At 45.0% G+C, this 21,277-nt stretch overlaps 1 protein-coding gene across 1 annotated transcript; it reads right to left on the bottom strand.

Annotated features, from left to right (window-relative positions):
• Window positions 1–34: 34 nt before the first annotated feature.
• Window positions 35–21,028, bottom strand: LOC106584395 (signal-transducing adaptor protein 1). The gene is made up of 13 exons (XM_014169661.3): window positions 20,616–21,028; window positions 10,181–10,252; window positions 9,915–10,034; window positions 9,767–9,823; window positions 5,682–5,833; window positions 5,444–5,575; window positions 5,175–5,244; window positions 4,331–4,433; window positions 4,063–4,164; window positions 3,620–3,691; window positions 3,441–3,509; window positions 1,256–1,390; window positions 35–1,120 (listed from the first exon to the last, which is right to left on the bottom strand). Exons 1-13 carry the CDS (start codon window positions 20,706–20,708, stop codon window positions 1,068–1,070), a joined length of 1,230 nt encoding a protein of 409 aa, XP_014025136.1. The 5' UTR covers window positions 20,709–21,028; the 3' UTR covers window positions 35–1,067.
• Between the last annotated feature and the right edge of the window lie 249 nt (window positions 21,029–21,277).

Below are 21,277 nucleotides of genomic sequence, written 5' to 3'. Positions count from 1 at the left end.
TACATTTTGTTCTCACAAGAATATAGACAGGATATAATCCTTGTGATTCATTTTATTTCAATCAGGACACATTCAAAAGACACATTGGCTTCATTACTTTTCGACAGAACTGAGAGACAAATATAATACTCCCAGTAAAGATTGTAGTATTATATCATTAGACAAAACTTAACAAGAGCCAACAACACTGACCGGTATAGACAAATATTTGATACTGTAGGCCTATTGGATTATAGAAACAAAAATACATGGTGTGGATAATGTGACATTTACATGGCGATTTACAGTCTTAATTTGCTAGTGTGCGGTTTGGATGAAACGATTCAGGAAGGAGGAATCGATAAGGCATTCATCTTCTGAGAGTCTGAGCTGACAGCGAGCTCGGCAGAGGCCCGGGGTAGGATGCGGCCAGACTGGGAGGGAAACACAGCCCATGTCGGTCTGTCTATTAGAGACATTAGCTTTGTTTACACCTTGTGCGTTTCATGATCTGATCAATATGATCCAATCACTATCTGATCAAGGTTTGTCGTGTTTACACATTGTATTAAATGTGACCAGATTACCTGGTGCCTCCCTGTATGCAAATGTGACAGATATTCTTTCAAAATAATATGAATGTATTCATTTTAAGACAAAGGTTCTAACTGTCAATGACACTAGAAGATGGTATAATGATTATTTAAATTGTTTGATCATCCAGATCTGTTTACACTTGATTGATATCCAGACAATGTGTGCCTGACTACAATGTGTCTTTTAATCATCTACACCAGTCTAAAAATGTGGGCAAGAACAGGACAAAGGGTGCATGTTAGCACCAGGTATAAATGGGACTACAGACAGATTCTCTGAGAGAATTTGACCCAACAGCATCCGACACCCATCCGACATGCTTTGAACTGTAATTCACATATAAGCGACAGTACTTAACCCGCCCCAGTAGTACCAATTTTAATCAAGCTTTAGGGCAGTAGTAGGGAGTTGAGGGAATGTTCCCAATTTGTTGCGAGGCCATTGTTGTAGTTGGTCTTTTCACCTGCAGATGGAATAGCTGCCAGGAGAGGTCACTGTTGATGCGCCAACCTCTTCAACTTCAGTTTCAGCTCCTCAGATATGGCTGAAAGGAAGACAAGAGTGTCAAGAAACCAGCATTTAGGGGTTTAAGTTCCCTGAGCAATTACTTATTATAATCATATTGCAGACGGTTGGAACTCTTCTAAATGAAAAGACAGAACCAAAACGGTTGACCTACTCTGAGCCACAATGTCTAGTGGGACAGAATTTACAGCGAGGCGTCTCAACCTGGCGTCAGGGGTATCTGTCGAGGTGCTGGGGAAGGTACGAGGTGTTGGAACAGGGGGCATCAGTGGTGTCTTCCTCTCAGCTTCTACAACACAAGGGAGAATGTTTTCATTGATTGATCGATTCCAAAAGGGAAGATTTAGTGTCACACAAGCAGCTACCCAAAAAAGAAAAACAACAAAAAACAATGAAACAAAGTGCCATAATACGGGTGGTTCCACGAAACGAGTCCCTTTGATATTTCAAGTCGAAATTGTGCACAAACATTGTATATAGTGTTGTACCAAAAGGTTTCTGGATCGAATCCCTGAGCTGACAAGGTAAAAATCTGTCGTACTGCCCCTGAGTAAGGCAGCTAACCCACTGTTCCCGATGATGTGGATGTCAATTATGGCAGCCCCCCCCCCCCTGATTCAGAGGGGTTGGGTTAAATCTGGAAGACATTTCAGTTGAATGCATTCAGTTATACAACTGATTACGTATCACCCATTCCCTTTTATATGGTTTCCTTTTCTTTCTTTTGCTGTTTTTCAGCTTTATTTCTATAGTATAGGTTCCTTATGCTAACACCACATTCCCTGTGTATGTGTGGTTTGTTCTAGTACAAATACATCTATAACATGTTCTGTTCTATCCTGTATTTTTATCGGATATTATATCTAGTGGCCCTTTTGGGTACTTTATACTTCATCAGGTGACTGCAATTACCTCTGGCTCGCTGTATGGCTTTATCTGTTCCCTATTGTGTGTGGAGATATGCTCTGATGAAGGTCAACTGACCGAAAGCTCAGCGATAAGTACATAGTTCATGAAATGCCTTTCAGTTTGTTATTGACCGAGGTTGTTAGAGTAGTCAGGGAGAGTGGGGTAAGTTGAGACATTTTCTACATGATTCAGCGTTCCTACGACAAGGGAAATATAGTATTCTTTCTAACAAAGATACATTACATGACCAAAAGTATGTGGCATCCGCCAAACCCAGATTCCTCCGTTGGACTGCCAGATGGTGAAGCGGGATTCATCACTCCAGAGAATGGATTTCCACTGCTCCAGAGTCTAATGGCGATGAGCTTTACACCCCTCCAGCCGACGCTTGGCATTGCGAATGGGGATCTTAGGCTTGTGTGCGGCTGCTCAGCCATGGAAACCCATGTCATGAAACTCCCGACGAACAGTTCTTGTGCTGACGTTGCTTCCAGAGGCAGTTTGGAACTTGGTAGTGAGTGTTGCAACCGAGAACAGACCATTTTTACACGTTACGTGCTTCAGCACCTGGCAGTCACATTCTGTGAGCTTGTGTGGCCTACCACTTTGTGGCTGAGCCATTGTTACTCCAAGACGTTTCCACTTCACAATAACAGCACTTACAGTTGACCGGGGAAGTTCTAGCAGGGCAGAAATTTGACGAACTGACTTGTTGGAAACCTGGCATCCTATGACGGTGCCACGTTGAAAGTCACTGAGGTCTTCAGTGAGGCCATTCTACTGCCAATGTTTGTCTATGGATATTGTATGGCTGTGTGCTCAATTTTATACATGTAAACATTACAGTAGTGTATTCATGTAAACATTACAGTAGTGAATACATAGCTTGTCCAAAAAAAAGTTTATTTGATAACAGTCTTAACACCTAACCAAATACTTTGTATTTTTTTAAACACTTAGGCCAGGCCCTAGTGTTACCTCATATTCCATTACGCCTGGGGGGTGGGGGGGTTGACACTCAATTTGCTCAACATTCCATTGGCTCAACTCCCCCCATGGCAAATATTTGGAATATATTAGCCCACACAGCTACAAGGATGCACTTTCATGCTAGGTTTAGAACCTCATATTGTAGGTTATAGAAACCCCATCTAATGTACAGAACAATCTTAAAATTATATACTTTTGTTTTGATATAAGTATCAAGGAACCTTTGTGAAAATCCGTTTATCGGACCTAACTTTCTTACCACATTTTCCATGTGGTTTCTTCCTTCACAGACTCCATGAAATGATGACCCCTTCCTAAATATTTGGTCAAATTATAAAATGCATGGTTTCCAAGAAAAAAAGGGGTCTCAACTAACCCTTTGGCTCAACTCACCCCAATCTCTCCTAAAGTACCAGTAGTCTTAAGATAGTGGGACTCACTTGGCAGACGGAAAGGTGTGGGAGGAGGCTGAACAGCCTGCACTGCAGTGCCTTCTTCCTTTTCTTTCTCTAGAAAAGCACACAAACAGGAATAGCAACAGAGGGTGAGGAATGAAGTCATACCTGAAGTGTGTTGGAAGATGGAAGGGAGGGGGGGACAGAGGAATGATAGAACTCACGGGTCTCATTGAGGTAAAGGATCTCCCCTCTATCTGACTCAGACTCTGGAGTTGGCACACGCTCTCTTGGACCTGGGATTAAAACACAATATTCCTTTTATGTCCTCTTTCCATTACAACTCATTGAATCTGGTCATTACTAAGGCAAAACATTCATCATTTGAAGCTTGAGATAGAAGTTGCCAAAAGAGATCTAGGATCAGATCCTTTCCCATGGTCTTACATCAGATAGTCTAACACCACACAAATTAACTACCGGTCTTGTCTACCTGTCCAAAAATGTGTGTTAGCGGCTACCTCCAATTCCTTATTTTAATGAGAGCTATAGGTGAAAAGTTGGTTAGAGATGAGATTCTTGATGTAAAGTCAGCATGGTGCCATTGTAAAGGTGTGTGTGATTGTTAACAGGGTCAAGGAGGTCCCAGTAAAGGAGGTCTGTATACCTGGTTTGGGAGGGAGGGCAGGGACTGGCACAGGGGGCATGGGAGTACTGGGGGCGCACTGCAGACTCTTCTCTCCACTCTCCTCATTTGCCTGAACAAACGCTGCATAGACAGCGGGTATTAATGTTATGACCAACACGACTGAAAAGCCAGAGCCATATTTAACTTAAGATGGACAATTAACAGAAACACAGGGAAAAACTGAGAAAGTGAGAGAAAGAGAGAGAGAGAGAGAGAGAGAATAAATGGTGTGTGTGTTCATTCTTACTGATGCTCTCTTCGTAGGGTCCCTCCATAATGAAGGGTGTCAGAGCTCCATTAGTTTTCTCCACAAGACAGTTGATGACACCATGCAGTGTGGCACAGGGGATCTACAGGCAGAACCAATAGCATTAACAAACTGCATACACCACAGCTGAAAACAGCCTGTCAATATGGCTGCATTCAGACAGGCAGCTCATATCTGATCTTTTTTTCACTAATTGGTATTTTGACCAATAAGATCAGCTCTGAAAAAGATCTGCTGTGAAAAGATCTGATGTGATTAGTCAAAAGACCAATTAGTGGGAAAAATATCAGAATTGGTCTGCCTGTGTGAGCGCAGCCTATGGCTGAAAACAGACCGAGTCAATAGGACTCATTTAGAGAAACATTTAGTACACACTTGTACCAGCAATCAATCTGAGTTAAAAGCTCAGAGATCGCCTACAGCAGAACTAAGGCCTTGTCCCACTCATCACTTCAGAAAGGACCAATAAAGGTAAGATGTATTATTATGCTGATTGAGTTGTCTGTAAATCAGGAGAAAGCAGGGGCAGGCAAAGACAATCTGTTATGGTTTATTGTCCTGTGAGTACCTGTGGAATATTTCCCTTATCACCAGCTCCCTTAACACTACACATTGGGATAACCTGAGGTTCAATGCCTCTTTAGGGTCATAACGAGAATTCACTTTCATAAGTTTAGATTGACGAAAAGTGCAACATAGTTATTTTCTTTATGGCAAATAACATTCTTTAAATGTATTATTTTGCATTAAAGTATTGTGTGTGGCAGTTGACAAGCATGTGTATTCAGGAAGGAGGAAGCAGAAATCCCTTTGAAATACTCACTGGAGTCTCTACATCGAATGTGTATCCTCCATCATGTTTCCTAGCCACGCGATAGTGTCTGAATACAGACCTGACCGAAGAGAGATACGTTATCAAGGAGTGGCACATTAATGAATTATAAGTAATAATCAATCTATCTGTCACATTAACAAATAAGTTTCAGCATGTGTGGCCTATCATGGACAATAAATCAAATTATCATGTGACATGCATTTTCTTTGACTGTACTGCAGATATCATTGTCAGGAATTGAGGGGAATGGGGCGTACCCACTGAGGTCCTGTCGAGTGGTGACAGCCAATGAGACTCCGTCCCTGCTGGGCCGCAGCAGCAGGTTCCCACGGTCAGAGTGTCTCTCCAACATAATCTCTGCCTCGGTACGAGACACAGGCTGGTAACACCTGCACACAGACCATCCACATATAACACATCTGAACAGAGGAAATCAAAGGTCTAAATAAGCCTATACAGAGTTTGGCAAAATCCATTAGTTTAGTGTATGCTTACGCAGGCATGTCCTCTACGAGACTGAGGTTGGAGCTGGATGCTGCAGCAAGGGTAAGGGACAGGTTGTTCCGTCTCTCCCTCTCTGTCTCCACTGTCTCCCTCATCATGTGGATCTGGCCAGGCAGCAGGTTGAGTGAGCTGGGCACTGACAGCTGGAGGGAGAGACATACAGGGACTGTTTAATACCGTCATTTAGACCAAAAACCACGAAACACAGCATTTCTGAGACAATATTGGCTGAGCTATGTGGTATAATCCTATCAAATTCCACACATATATAATTATACAATGCCAATAAACACTGACATTATACTGTCTGTGAATGCAGAGGGAGAGAGAAAAAAAAGAGCCAAGAAACAGCGAGTGGGAAAGTGAAGAGGGTAGAAAAAAGGAAGAGGAGGAAGGAGAGCGAGAGGAGGTAGGAAGGAAGCAGGGCGAGAGGAGGAAGGAAGGAAGGAGAGAGGAGGAAGGAAGGAGAGAGAAGGAAGGAAGGAGAGAGAAGGAAGGAGAGAGAGAGAGAGAGGAAGGAAGGAAGGAGAGCGAGAGGAGGAAGGAAGGAAGGAAGGAGAGCGAGAGGAGGAAGGAAGGAAGGAAGGAGAGCGAGAGGAGGAAGGAAGGAAGGAGAGCGAGAGGAGGAAGGAAGGAAGGAAGGAAGGAAGGAAGGAAGGAAGGAAGGAAGGAAGGAAGGAAGGAAGGAAGGAAGGAAGGAGAGAGAGAGATGGGGAAGGAAGGAAGGAAGGAAGGAAGGAGAGAGAGAGATGGGGAAGGAAGGAAGGAAGGAAGGAAGGAAGGAAGGAAGGAAGGAAGGAAGGAAGGAAGGAAGGAAGGAAGGAAGGAAGGAAGGAAGGAAGGAGAGCGAGAGGAGGAAGGAAGGAAGGAGAGAGAGAGAGATGGGGAAGGAAGGAAGGAGAGAGAGAGAGAGAGAGAGATGGGGAAGGAGAGAGAGGAAGGAGAGAGAGATGAGGAAGGAGAGAGAGCGAGAGGAGGAAGGAGGGCGAGAGGAGGAAGGAAGGAAGGAAGGAGGGCGAGAGGGGGAAGGAAGGAAGGAGGGCGAGAGGAGGAAGGAAGGAAGGAAGGAGGGAAGGAAGGAGCGAGAGGAGGAAGGAGAGAGAGGAGGAAGGCGAGAGAGCGAGAGGAGGAAGGAGAGAGAGCGAGAGGAGGAAGGAGAGAGAGCGAGAGGAGGAAGGAGAGAGAGCGAGAGGAGGAAGGAAGGAGAGCGAGAGGAGGAAGGAAGGAGAGAGAGAGCGAGCGAGAGGAGGAAGGAAGGAAGGAGAGCGAGAGGAGGAAGGAAGGAAGGAGAGCGAGAGGAGGAAGGAAGGAAGGAGAGCGAGAGGAGGAAGGAAGGAAGGAAGGAAGGAGAGCGAGAGGAGGAAGGAAGGAAGGAAAAGGAAGGAAGGAAGGAAGGAAGGAAGGAAGGAAGGAGAGCGAGAGGAGGAAGGAAGGAAGGAGAGAGAGAGATGGGGAAGGAGAGAGAGGAGGAAGGAAGGAAGGAGAGAGAGAGATGGGGAAGGAGCGAGAGGAGGAAGGAGAGAGAGCGAGAGGAGGAAGGAGAGAGAGCGAGAGGAGGAAGGAGAGAGAGCGGAGAGAGAGCGAGAGGAGGAAGGAGAGAGAGCGAGAGGAGGAAGGAGAGAGAGCGAGAGGAGGAAGGAGAGAGAGCGAGAGGAGGAAGGAGGGCGAGAGGAGGAAGGAAGGAAGGAAGGAAGGAAGGAAGGAGAGAGAGAGAGAGATGGGGAAGGAGAGAGAGGAGGAAGGAGAGCGAGAGGAGGAAGGAAGGAAGGAGGGCGAGAGGAGGGAGGAGAGGAAGGAAGGAAGGAAGGAAGGAAGGAAGGAAGGAAGGAAGGAAGGAAGGAAGGAAGGAAGGAAGGAAGGAGAGAGAGGAGGAAGGAAGGAAGGAGAGAGCGAGAGGAGGAAGGAGAGAGAGAGAGAGAGAGGAAGGAGGGAGAGAGAGAGAGAGAGGAAGAGGAGAGAGAGAGAGAGGAGGAAGGAGAGAGAGAGAGAGGAGGAAGGAGAGAGAGAGAGAGAGAGGAGGAAGGAGAGAGAGAGAGAGGAGGAGGAAGGGGAGAGAGAGAGAGGAGGAAGGAAGGAAGGAGAGAGAGGAGGAAGGAAGGAGAGAGAGAGAAGGAAGGAAGGAAGGAAGGAGAGAGAGAGGAAGGAGAGAAAGAGGAAGGAGAGAGAGAGAGAGGAAGGAGAGAGAGAGAGAGAAAGGAGAGAAAGGAGAGAGAGAGAGAAAGGAGAGAGAGAGAGAGAGAGGAGGAAGGAGAGAGAGAGAGAGGAAGGAAGGAAGGAGAGAGCGAGAGGAGGAAGGAAGGAAGGAGAGAGCGAGAGGAGGAAGGAAGGAAGGAAGGAGAGAGCGAGAGGGAGGAAGGAGAGAGAGAGAGGAAGGAGGGAGAGAGAGAGAGGAAGGAGAGAGAGAGAGAGAGGAAGGAGAGAGAGAGAGAGAGGAAGGAGAGAGAGAGAGAGAGGAAGAAGGAGAGAGAGAGAGAGGAGGAAGGAGAGAGAGAGGAGGAAGGAGAGAGAGAGAGAGGAGGAAGGAGAGAGAGAGAGAGGAGGAAGGAGAGAGAGAGAGAGAGGAGGAAGGAGAGAGAGAGAGAGAGGAGGAAGGAGAGAGAGAGAGAGAGGAGGAAGGAGAGAGAGAGAGAGAGGAGGAAGGAGAGAGAGAGAGAGGAAGGAGAGAGAGAGAAAGGAGAGAGAGAGAGAGGGAAAGGAGAGAGAGAGAGAGGAAGGAGAGAGAGAGAGAGGAAGGAGAGAGAGAGAGAGGAAGGAGAGAGAGAGGAGGAAGGAAGGAAGGAGAGAGAGAGGGAGGAAGGAGAGAGAGAGGAGGAAGGAGAGAGAGAGAGGAGGAAGGAGAGAGAGAGGAGGAAGGAAGGAGAGAGAAGGAAGGAAGGAGAGAGAAGGAAGGAGAGAGAGAGAGAGAGAGGAAGGAAGGAAAGAGAGAGAGAGAGAGAGAGAGACGAAGGAAGGAGATCGAGAAGAGGAAGGAAGGAGAGCGAGAGGAGGAAGGAAGGAAGGAAGGAAGGAAGGAAGGAAGGAAGGAAGGAAGGAAGGAAGGAAGGAAGGAAGGAAGGAAGGAGAGAGAGAGATGAGGAAGGAAGGAAGGAAGGAGAGAGAGAGATAAGGAAGGAAGGAAGGAAGGAAGGAAGGAAGGAAGGAAGGAAGGAAGGAAGGAAGGAGAGCGAGAGGAGGAAGGAAGGAAGGAGAGAGAGAGAGATGGGGAAGGAAGGAAGGAGAGAGAGAGAGAGAGAGAGATGGGGAAGGAGAGAGAGGAGGAAGGAGAGAGAGAGGAGGAAGGAGAGAGAGCGAGAGGAGGAAGGAGGGCGAGAGGAGGAAGGAAGGAAGGAAGGAGGGCGAGAGGGGGAAGGAAGGAAGGAGGGCGAGAGGAGGAAGGAAGGAAGGAAGGAGGGAAGGAAGGAGCGAGAGGAGGAAGGAGAGAGAGGAGGAAGGCGAGAGAGCGAGAGGAGGAAGGCGAGAGAGCGAGAGGAGGAAGGAGAGAGAGCGAGAGGAGGAAGGAGAGAGAGAGCGAGAGGAGGAAGGAAGGAAGGAGAGCGAGAGGAGGAAGGAAGGAAGGAGAGCGAGAGGAGGAAGGAAGGAAGGAGAGCGAGAGGAGGAAGGAAGGAAGGAGAGCGAGAGGAGGAAGGAAGGAGAGCGAGAGGAGGAAGGAAGGAGAGCGAGAGGAGGAAGGAAGGAAGGAGAGCGAGAGGAGGAAGGAAGGAAGGAGAGAGAGAGGAGGAAGGAAGGAAGGAAGGAAGGAAGGAAGGAAGGAAGGAAGGAAGGAAGGAAGGAAGGAGAGCGAGAGGAGGAAGGAAGGAAGGAGAGAGAGAGATGGGGAAGGAGAGAGAGAGATGGGGAAGGAGGAAGGAGAGAGAGAGGTGTCACGCTTATAAAGGTAATATCATAATCACTGCCAGGCAAAAGGAAAAGGCCCCTTTGTGATAGCATAGTTCGCTTTTGATATCATTGTTTGTTGTTCATCAGGGCAATCAGAGCAGAGATAAAGGTATTATTCTCAGTCTACTGACCAGGTATTTAGCAGGAAAAACGATCATATGCGGTAAGGTTGTGAATGAACTGTATCCTGATTCACTAACCTCAACTACACAATAGATGAAACCTTTCCATAGTTCTCGAGCCTCTAGACTTGGGGCCTGTAGAGAGAGGGAGGGAGTGAAACCATGAAAACTATTAAACACAATAATGTTGCATAAAGACGATGAAAACAGTCCCCTATGTCCTTACAGTGATTTGGATCTCTCTGTCCTTCATGTGCAGGAGGAGTCCTGCTGCCTCCAGTTTTCTGTCTCCACTGCAGTCATCTGTCAAGGACATGACGTCACTGAGATCCAGTTTCTCAACATACTATTAAAAACACACACACACACGAGTAGGTGAAATATTGGATTGTCCCCAACTGCAATACTTTGACCACTGCTCTTTTCTCTATTTAATGTACCACTGTCCCATCATAGCCCCCTTCTCTTGCCCATAACATTCAGGTAACTCACATCGTTGTCTTTAGTGTTGTTGAAGAAGAAAAGAGTGTTCCCACACAAGCATGTCCATAGTCTCCGAGATGCCTGGACAGACAGATTAAAGACTTGTTGGCAAAGAAATGGTGAAAGATACCCAAGACAATGACAATTGACAAGAATTTCTGATTCAGATAACCTTTAACTCATTATCCATAGTTCATGTCATACCGTTGTGTAACAGCTGGACTACTGACATTATAAAGAGTGCTGACAGTAATCATTGGAGCTGACTGAACTGGTTTGCTAGTGTCAATCAGTTGCGGAACTCACAGTATGTTTCTCAGTAAGGAAAATGTGCGTAATTTGAGCCATCAGTCTAGTCTCTTGCCACAAAAATAAATAAAAAATAAACATGCACTTGTTTTTTCCTACTAGCACAGACTTTGCTGATAACTACTTTGAGGGGAAATGTACTTCCTACGACTGTGATGTGTGGTCGTCTCACCTAACCATCTTAAGATGAATGCACTAATTGGAAGTCGCTCTGGATAAGAGCGTACGCTATATGACTCAAATGTAAATGTAATGGAGGTAGCCATGTGGCTTTCAGCACAAAGTGGCACATTCGATTATTATCGAGAATTGATCACCCAGTGTAATTCATGCAAATCCTGTTGAACTGACTGACTCATGTCTAGTTCCCATCGAGCCTACCTTTGTGACAGTTTTATCCTGCAACTAAAAAGTGCAAACTGGGAAAGATTTGGTGATGTGTAAATGAAATGGTGGTAAATAACATATTTGTCTTCCAGCTTCTTCTGTTGATAAAACAACCGTATACTATAACGCGATGCCATTATCAATGACCCAGAGCAGAGCCTCAACACTGTCAACTGATCTCTGAAGCCCAACCCTAAACTAAAATAACACAATACTGCAAAGAAGAGAAGAAATAAGGTTGGTCAATATCTATCTAATCTGTCACAACAGCCTGGTCTTATCTTAAAGATGTCCTCCAGTGATTTTGTAACTTTTTCTGTTGAAAAAACTAAATCCAAAGTATATGTTATGGTGTGGGATGCATTTTCCTGGCATGGTTTAGGTCCACTTGTAGAATCTATGCCAAGGCGCATTGAAGCTGTTCTGGCAGCTTGTGGTGGCCCAAGACATTATTATTTTGGCAGATACCTGTATGTGCTTGTGATAAAACTTAATCCACAGTTATTTCTTATAAACTATTTATCCTCTGTGGCTAAATGATGCTCTCTGGTGTATTTTGAACATTGAGAGCGGGCTCCTGTGGTTGGTATTTGTATGTTTTTTGCCTCTTGGGCCCCAGCCCGACTCACACAACTGACCAGTCACATTTATTTATTATGCACATGATTTAAATGTTGTATTAATAAGTTACCCAATCAAGACAGGCCCCCCAGTTCCCCATGTGGGCCCCCTACCTCCTCTCCTCTGATGATTAGTAGAGCAGCAGTGTATAAATGACTAACCTGTACCCCCGCACATTGACTCGGTACCGGTACCCCCTGTCTATAGCCTCGTTATTGTTATTGGGTTACTTTTTTAATATATATTCTTTATTTTATTTAGTAAATATTTTCTTAATCTATTTTCTTAAAACTGCATTGTTGGTTAAGGGCTTGTACGTAAGCATTTCACAGGAAGGTCTACACCTGTTATATTCGGCGCATGTGACAAATAAAATTAGATTTGATTCAGGGTTTTTTTTTAAATAAAAAAATATATACAAAAGTATGTGGACACTCCTTCAAATTAGTGAAATTGGCTATTTCAGCCATACCCGTTGCTGACAGGTGTATAAAATCAAGCACACAGCTATGCAATCTCCATAGACAAATATTGTCAGTAGAATGGCCTTACTAAAGAGCTCAGTGACTTTCAACATGGCACATTTTACATTTTAGTCATTTAGCAGACGCTCTTATCCAGAGCGACTTACAGTAGTGAATGCATACATTTCTTTTTTTTTTTTTTGTGCTGGCCCCCCGTGGGAATCGAACCCACAACCCTGGCGTTGCACACACCATGCTCTACCAACTGAGCTACAGGGAAGGCTATTATTTTCACCTGTAAACCATCATAGGATGCCACCTTTCCAACAAGTCAGTTCGTCAAATCTCTGCCCTGCTAGAGCTGCCCCGGTCAACTGTAAGTGCTGTTATTATGAAGTAGAAATGTCTAGGGGCAACAACGGCTCAGCCGCGAAGTGGTAGGCCACACAAGCTCATAGAACGGGACCGCCGAGTGCTGAAGCGTGTAAAAATTGTCTGTCCAGTGTCAACATCAACAGAAGAGGCGACTCCGGGATGCAGGCCTTCTAGGCAGAGTTCCAAAGAAAAAGCCATATCTCAGACTGGCCAATAAAAAGAAAAGATTAAGGTGGGAAAAAGAACACAGACATTGGACAGAGATATGGCTTTTTCTTTGGAACTCTGCCTAGAAGGCCAGCATCCCGGAGTCGCCTCTTCACTGTTGACGTTGAGACTGGTGTTTTGCGGGTACTATTTCATGAAGCTGCCAGTTGAGGACTTGTGAGGTGTCTGTTTCTCAAACTAGACACTCTAATGTACTTGTCCTCTTGCTCAGTTGTGCACCGGGGCCTCCCACTCTTTCTATTCTGGTTAGAGCCAGTTTGCGCTGTTCTGTGAAGGGAGTACTACACAGCATTGTACGAGATCTTCAGTTTCTTGGCAATTTCTAGCATAGCATAGCCTTCATTTCTCAGAACAAGAATAGACTGACGAGTTTCAGAAGAAAGTCTTTGTTTCTGGCCATTTTGAACCTGTAATCGAACCCACAAATGCTGATGCTCCAGATACTCACCTAGTCTAAAGAAGGACAGTTTTATTGCTTCTTTAAATCAGGACAACAGTTTTCAGCTGTGCTAACATAATTGCAAAAGGGTTTTCTAACTATCAATTAGCCTGTTAAAATTATAAACTTAGATTAGCTAACACAACGTGCCATTGGAACACAGGAGTGATGGTTGCGGATAATGGGCCTCTGTACGCCTATGTAGATATTCCATAAAAAAAATAAAAAAATAACCTGTTTCCAGCTACAATAGTCATTTACAACATTAACAAATGTCTACACTGTATTTCTGATCAATTTGATGTTATTTTAAAATGGACAAAAAAAATGTGCTTTTCTTTAAAAAATAAGGACATTTCTAAGTGACCCCAAGCTTTTGAACGGTAGTGTAAATCAAATCAAATTTTATTGGTCACATTCACATGGTTAGCAGATGTTAATACGAGTGTAGCGAAATGCTTGTGCTTCTAGTTCTGACCGTGCAGTAATATCTAACAATTTCACAACTACCTAATACACACAAGTGTAAAGGAATGTAAAGGAATGAATAAGAATATGTACATATAAATATATGGATGAGCGATGGCCAAACGGCATAGTGAAGCTGTATGTATATATGTAAATATATATATATATATATTTCACTGCAACCGCAAACCACATGAAGACTCAGGAGCTGCTCTCAAAGAGTGTAGACAGCGTGATGCCGCTCTGCTAATCATCAGCTGGGGAGGAGAGGAGGTAGAGGGCCAACGTGGCTAACTTATCTATACTAAATAAATTATAAACTGCATAATAAATAAATGTGACTGTTCAAATGTGTGAGTCAGGGGCTGGGCCCGCAGACTAGGTCTCGACCTTTAAGTCTTTATTGAAGACTCATCTCTTCAGTAGGTCCTATGATTGAGTGTACAATCGTGGCCAAAAGTTGAGAATGACACAAATATTAATTTTCACAAAGTCTGCTGCCTCAGTTTGTACGGTGTCAATTTGCATATACTCCAGAATGTTATGAAGAGTGATCAGATGAATTTCAATTAATTGCAAAGTCCCTCTTTGCCATGCAAATGAACTGAATCCCCAAAAAGCATTTCCACTGCATTTCAGCCCTGCCACAAAAGGACCAGCTGACATCATGTCAGTGATTCTCTCGTTAACACAGGTGTGAGTGTTGACGAGGACAAGGCTGGAGATCACTCTGTCATGCTGATTGAGTTCGAATAACAGACTGGAAGTTTCAAAAGGAGGGTGGTGCTTGGAATCATTGTTCTTCCTCTGTCAACCATGGTTACTTGCAAGGAAACATGTGCAGTCATCATTGCTTTGCACAAAAAGGGCTTCACTGGCAAGGATATTGCTGCCAGTAAGATTGCACCTAAATCAACCATTTATCAGACCATCAAGAACTTCAAGGAGAGCGGTTAAAATTGTTGTGAAGAAGGCTTTAGGGCGCGCAAGAAAGTCCAGGAAGCGCCAGGACCGTCTCCTAAAGTTGATTCAGCTGTGCGATCGGGGCACCACCAGTACAGAGCTTGCTCAGGAATGGCAGCAGGCAGGTGTGAGTGCATCTGCACGCACAGTGAGGCGAAGACTTTGAGGATGGCCTGGTGTCAAGAAGGGCAGCAAAGAAGCCACTTCTCTCCAGGAAAAACATCAGGGACAGACTGATATTCTGCAAAAGGTACAGGGATTGGACTGCTGAGGACTGGGGTAAAGTCATTTTCTCTGATGAATCCCCTTTCCGATTGTTTGGGTCATCCGAAAAAAAAGCTTGTCCAGAGAAGACAAGGTGAGCGCAACCATCAGTCCTGTGTCATGCCAACAGTAAAGCATCCCGAGACCATTCATGTGTTAGGTTGCTTCTCAGCCAAGGGAGTTGATTTTGTATGTTTTATTTCACCAGTTCACAGATCACTGCACCTGTACATAGCCCATCTGTAAACAGCCCATCTATCTACCTCTTCCCCATGCTGTATTTATTTATTTTTCTTGCTCCTTTGCACCTCAGTATCTCTACTTGCACATTCATCTTCTGCACATCTACTATTCCAGTGTTTAATTGCTATATTGTAATTACTTCGCCACCATGGCCTATTTACTGCCTTATCTCTCTTATCTTACCTCATTTGCACTCACTGTATATAGACTTTTTTTGTTTTCTTTTTTCTCCTGTATTATTGACTGTATGTTTTGTTTATTCCATGTGTAACTCTATTGTTGTATGTGTCGAATTGCTATGCTTTACCTTGGCCAGGTCGCAGTTGCAAATGAGAAGCTGTTCTCAACTAGCCTATCAGTTTGTGACTGGATCAGGTAGTAGGGGGAAGGATCAGTTTGTGACTGGATCAGGTAGTAGGGGGAAGGATCAGTTTGTGACTGGATCAGGTAGTAGGGCTATTTACAGATGGGCTATGTACAGGTGCAGTGATCTGTGAACTGCTCTGACAGCTGGTGCTTACAGCTAGTGAGGGAGATATGAGTCTCCAGCTTCAGTGATTTTTGCAGTTCATTCCAGTCATTGGCAGCAGAGAACTGGAAGGAAAGGCGACCAAAGGACGAATTGGCTTTGGGGGTGACCAGTGAGATATACCTGCTGGAGCGCGTGCTACGAGTAGGTGCTGCTATGGTGACCAGTGAGCTGAGATAAGGCGGGGCTTTACCTAGCAGAGACTTGTAGATGACCTGTAGCCAGTGGGTTTGGCGACGAGTATGAAGCGAAGGCCAACCAACGAGAGCGTACAGGTCGCAGTGGTGGGTAGTGTATGGGGCTTTGGTGACAAAACGGAAGGCACTGTGATAGACTGCATCCAATTTGTTGAGTAGAGTGTTGGAGGCTATCTTATAGATGATATCGCTGAAGTCGAGGATCGGTAGGATGGTCAGTTTTACGAGGGTATATTTGGCAGCATGAGTGAAGGATGCTTTGTTGCGATATAGGAAGCCGATTCTAGATTTAATTTTGGATTGAAGATGCTTAATGCGAGTCTGGAAAGAGAGTTTACAGTCTAACCAGACACCTAGGTATTTGTAGTTGTCCACATATTCTAAGTCAGAGCAGTCCAGAGTAGTGATGCTGGACGGGCGGGCAGGTAGTGATCGATTGAATAGCATGCATTTAGTTTTACTTGCATTTAAGAGCAGTTGGAGGCCACGGAAGGAGAATTGTATGGCATTGAAGCTCGTCTGGAGGTTAGTTAACAGTGTCCAAAGAGGGGCCAGAAGTATACAGAATGGTGTCGTCTGCATAGAGGTGGATCAGAGACTCACCAGCAGCAAGAGCGACATCATTGATGTATACAGAGAAGAGAGTCGGCCCGAGAACTGAACCCTGTGGCACCCCCATAGAGATGGCCAGAGGTCCGGACAACAGGCCCTCCGATTTGACACACTGAACTCTGTCAGAGAAGTAGTTGGTAAACCAAGTGAGGCAATCATTTGAGAAACCAAGGCTGTCGAGTCTGCCAATAAGAATGTTGTGATTGACAGAGTCAAAATCCTTGGCCAGGTCGATGAATACGGCTGCACAGTAATGTCTCTTATCGATGGCGGTTATGATGTCATTTAGGACCTTGAGCATGGCTGAGGTGCACCCATGACCAGCTCTGAAACCAGATTGCATAGCGGAGAAGGTACGGTGGGATTCGAAATGGTCGGTAATCTGTTTGTTAACTTGGCTTTCGAAGACCTTAGAAAGACAGGGTAGGATAGATATAGGTCTGTAGCAGTTTGAGTCTAGAATGTCACCCCCTTTGAAGATGGGGATGACCGCGGCAGCTTTCAAATCTTTGGGAATCTCAGGCGATACGAAAGAGAGGTTGAACCAGCTAGTAATAGGGGTTGCAACAATTTCAGCAGATCATTTTAGAAAGAGAGGGTCCAGATTGTCTAGCCCGGCTGATTTGTAGGGGTCCAGATTTTGCAGCTCAGAACATCAGCTATCTGGATTTGGGTGAAGGAGAAATGGTGGGACCTTTGGCGGGTTGCTGCGGAGGGTGCCGGGCAGTTGACCGGGGTAGGGGTAGCCAGGTGGAAAGCATGGCCAGCCGTAGAGAAATGCTTATTGAAATTCTCAATTATAGTGGATTTATCGGTGGTAACAGTGTTTCCTAGCCTCAGAGCAGTGGGCAGCTGGGAGGAGGTGCTCTTATTCTCCATGGACTTTACAGTGTCCCAGAACATTTGAGTTTGTACTACAGGATGCAAATTTCTGTTTGAAAAAGCTAGCCTTAGCTTTCCTAACTGCCTGTGTATATTTGTTCCTAACTTCCCTGAAAAGTTGCCTATCACGGGAGCTATTCGATGCTAATGCAGAACACCACAGGATGGTCAAGGGCAGACAGGTCTGGAGTGAACCAAGGACTATATCTATTCCTTGTTCTACATTTTTTGAATGGGGCATGCTTATTTAAGATGGTGAGGAAGGCACTTTTAAAGAATAACCAGGCATCCTCTACTGACAGGATGAGGTCAATGTCATTCCAGGATACACCAGCCAGGTCGATTAGAAAGGCCTGTTCGCAGAAGTGTTTTAGGGAGCGTTTGACAGTGATGAAATGTAATGACGGGTGGTCGTTTGGTCGCAGACCCATTACGGATGCAGGCAATGAGACAGTGATCGCTGAGATCTTGATTGAAAACAGCAGAGGTGTATTTGGAAGGCGAGTTCGTTAGGATGATATCTATGAGAGGGTGCCCGTGTTTACGGATTTGAGTATGCGGTAGGAATCCGGGGATATGGAGAGAAAAACAATAGCTCCAATATGCTCTGGTTTGAGTCACGTTGTACGAACTGGCGAGAGCTTTCCGAGCTAAAGGTTAGCTGATGAACGCTAGCAGTGGTTTGCTGACTGATAGCTGGTAGGTAGTTGGTAGGTAGTTAACTTAGCTGGCTAGCTTCAGTTGAGGGATTCCAGATCCGAAGTAAATAGAAATACTTTAGAAAATAAAACTGATCCACGCCACATTGGGTGAGGCAGGTTGCAGGAGAGTATTTAGAAGTTGAGGATTAGGAAAATATTTTAAAAAGATATAAAAATATATTTTCAAGGGACACGACAGGACAAAGACGTCTGACTGCTACGCCATCTTGGAAAGTGGGCTCACTCACAATTTTGCTTAATAACACAACCATGAATAAAGAACACACACAACACCAACACATCCTCCGAGAGCAACTTCTCCCAACCATCCAGGAACAGTTTGGTGATGAACAATGCATTTTCCAGCATGATGGAGCACCTTGCCATAAGGCAAAAGTGATAACTAAGTGGCTCGGGAAACAAAACATCAATATTTTGGGTCCATGGCCAGGAAACTCCTCAGACCTTAATCCCATTGAGAACTTGTGGTCAATCCTCAAGAGGCGGGTGGACGAACAAAAACCCACAAAATCTGACAAACTCCAAGCTTTGATTATGCAAGAATGGGCTGCCATCAGTCAGGATGTGGATGTTAATTGACAGCATGCCAGGGCGGATTGCAGAGGTCTTGAAAAAGAAGGGTCAACACTGCAAATATTGACTCTTTGCATCAACTTCATGCAATTGTCAATAAAAGCCTTTGACACTTATGAAATGCTTGTAATTATTCTTCAGTATTCCATAGTAACATCTGACAAAAATATCTAAAGACACTGAATCAGCAAACTTTGTGAAAATTAATATTTGTGTCATTCTCAAAACTTTTGGCCACGACTGTAGTCTGGCCCAGGGGTGTGAAGGTGAACTCAAAGGCACTGGATTAACGAACCGCCCTTGTTGTCTCTGCCTGGCCGTTTCCACTCTCTCCACCGAGATTCTCTGCCTCTCACCCTATTACAGGGGTTGAGTCACTAGCTTACTTGTGCTCTTCCATCCCGTCCCTAGGAGGGGTGCGTCACTTGAGTCACTGACGTGATCTTCCTGTCCGGGTTTGGCGTCCCTTTCGGGTTTGTGCCGTGGGGGAGATCTTCGTGGGCTATACTCAGCCTTGTCTCAGGGTAGTAAATTGGTGGTTTGAAGATATCCCTCTAGTTGGTATGGGAGTTGTGCTATGGCAAAGTAGGTGGGGTTATATCCTGCCTGGTTGGCCCTGTCCGAGGGTATCGTCGGACGGGGCCACAGTGTCTCTCGACCCCTCCTGTCTCAGCCTCTAGTATTTATGCTGCAATAGTTTGTGTCGGGGGGCTAGGGTCAGTCTGTTATGTCTGGAGTATTTCTCCTGTCTTATTTGTTGCCCTGTGTGAATTTAAGAATGCTCCCTCTAATTCTCTCCCTCCCCTCCCGGAAGACCTGAGTCCTGGGACCATTGCTCAGGATTACCTTCCCTGATGACTCCTTGCTGTCCCCAGTCCACCTGGTCATGCTGCTGCTCCAGTTTCAACTGTTCTGCTGCGGCTATGGAACCCTGACCACCGGACGTGCTACCTTGTCCTGGATCTGATGTTTTCAACTGTATCTACCGCACCTGCTGTCTCTAACTGAATGCTCTTCTATGAAAAGCCAACTGACATTTACTCCTGAGGTGCTGACCTGTTGCACCCTCTACAACCACTGTGATTATTATTATTATTATTATTAGACCCTGCTGGTCATCTATGAATGTTTGAACATCTTTGCCATGTTCTGTTATAATCTCAACCTGCACAGCCAGAAGAGGACTGGCCACCCCTGATTCTGAGAGTCTGATTCCTCTCTAGGTTTCTTCCTAGGTTCCTGCCTTTCTAGGGAGTTTTTCCTAGCCATCGTGCTTCTACATCTGCATTGCTTGCTGTTTGGGGTTTTAGGCTGGGTTTCTGTATAGCAATTTGTGACATTGGCTGATGTAAAAAGGCTTTATAAATATGTTATTTTATTATTTAAAAAAAAATATATACAACCATGCTCTCAATTTTCAAAATACACCAGAGAGCATAATTTAGCCACAGAGGATCAATAGTTTATAAAACAATGTGGATTAAGTTTTATGAAGCACATACAGGTATCTACCAAAATGAAGGAAACACCAACATAAAGTGTCTTAAAAGGGTGTTAGGCCACCACAAGCTGCCAGAACAGCCAGGAAAATGCACCCCACACCATAACATATACTTTATATTCTTGTTTACTCAAGCGTTTCCTTTATTTTGACACCGCTGTGTGGGTAGTATGCGCGCCATGATCCGTACACTAGCAATGTATGCCAGTCCTGCCATATGTGGAATATATTTCTATTGCTGGTTGCAGCTGTCAGTTTGTCGTTTGGAGATTTCAAAATACAATTCTGTGAAAAACGTACAGTTTGAAAAGCACATGCCTTACTGCTGAAAAGAGAAGACTAATCTGCCTGTAGAACCAACAACAACAAAAAATCCTCATCAACCCCCAATTTGAAGCTAACAGCAACATTGTTTTTTAAAGTAGCTCATCTTGAGAGAGTCTATTATCACGACGAGCACATCGACCATCCCCGTGAGTAGCCTACGGCTTCATCTTCAGGCTAGTCACAGTGTACCAAATCCGGCCCTGCCTATATATCACGTAGTATGAACTAAAAGGGTATAGAGCAAACACCGCAATTACCCCAGTGATTTTACCCACGCATCGCTACTGACAACAAATAGGCCAAACATGGACGAAATGTATCTATCACAAAATCCTTATACCGTGTCGTTGAATAATCTCTTCTCCAGGTATCCTTCGTAGTAGCAGTGTGTAAGATGGTTGCTCCGTCGTCTGGCTCGCTTGGAGGTCGCCATCAGTGTCGCGCTCGGACGCAGAGTTTACGCACGGGGACAATAGTTCCCTGCTCTCCTGGTTAAGTGATTTGACAACACCTGGGTGGAGTAATGGCTTCAAAAAAAGTGAGAAATTGTAAATATATATTTTCAGTGCGAGAGTCCCTGTCAGAGTAGCACCATAAGGTTTGGTTAGTAGTCCAATGTGAAATTTGGAAAAGCTTTTGTTTTCTGCTCAATTATCATCTGAGATTCCTCTCGACTGGAAACTATTTTTTGCTAGTAATTGCACTCTCCGTTGATCTGTAGTAGGCAGGCGACTGCAGGTAACACTCGACTCAAGGCAAGTGTCTGTCGCCAAACGCCCACAACATGCTAAACACTCATTGGTCTATTTCACACATTGGGCCATACCCATTTTTCAGGTAAGGAGGCGCTCTGACATTTTAACAAAACGTTTCTGTGAGTGCGGGAACTACAGTAACAAAAAAAGCCATCAATGCAGGGTATTCCCACTTTCTACACCCAGTGAAAGGGTTGGAATTCAAATCAAATGTTATTTGTCACATGCGCCGAATACAACCGCGAAA

This window comes from Salmo salar, chromosome 23 (assembly GCF_965601325.2).
Source record: "Salmo salar chromosome 23, fSalSal1, whole genome shotgun sequence".
Classification (NCBI taxonomy): domain Eukaryota; kingdom Metazoa; phylum Chordata; class Actinopteri; order Salmoniformes; family Salmonidae; genus Salmo; species Salmo salar.
The sequence above is the reverse complement of the archived record's forward strand: the minus strand, read 5'-3'. Positions and strand labels throughout refer to the sequence as shown.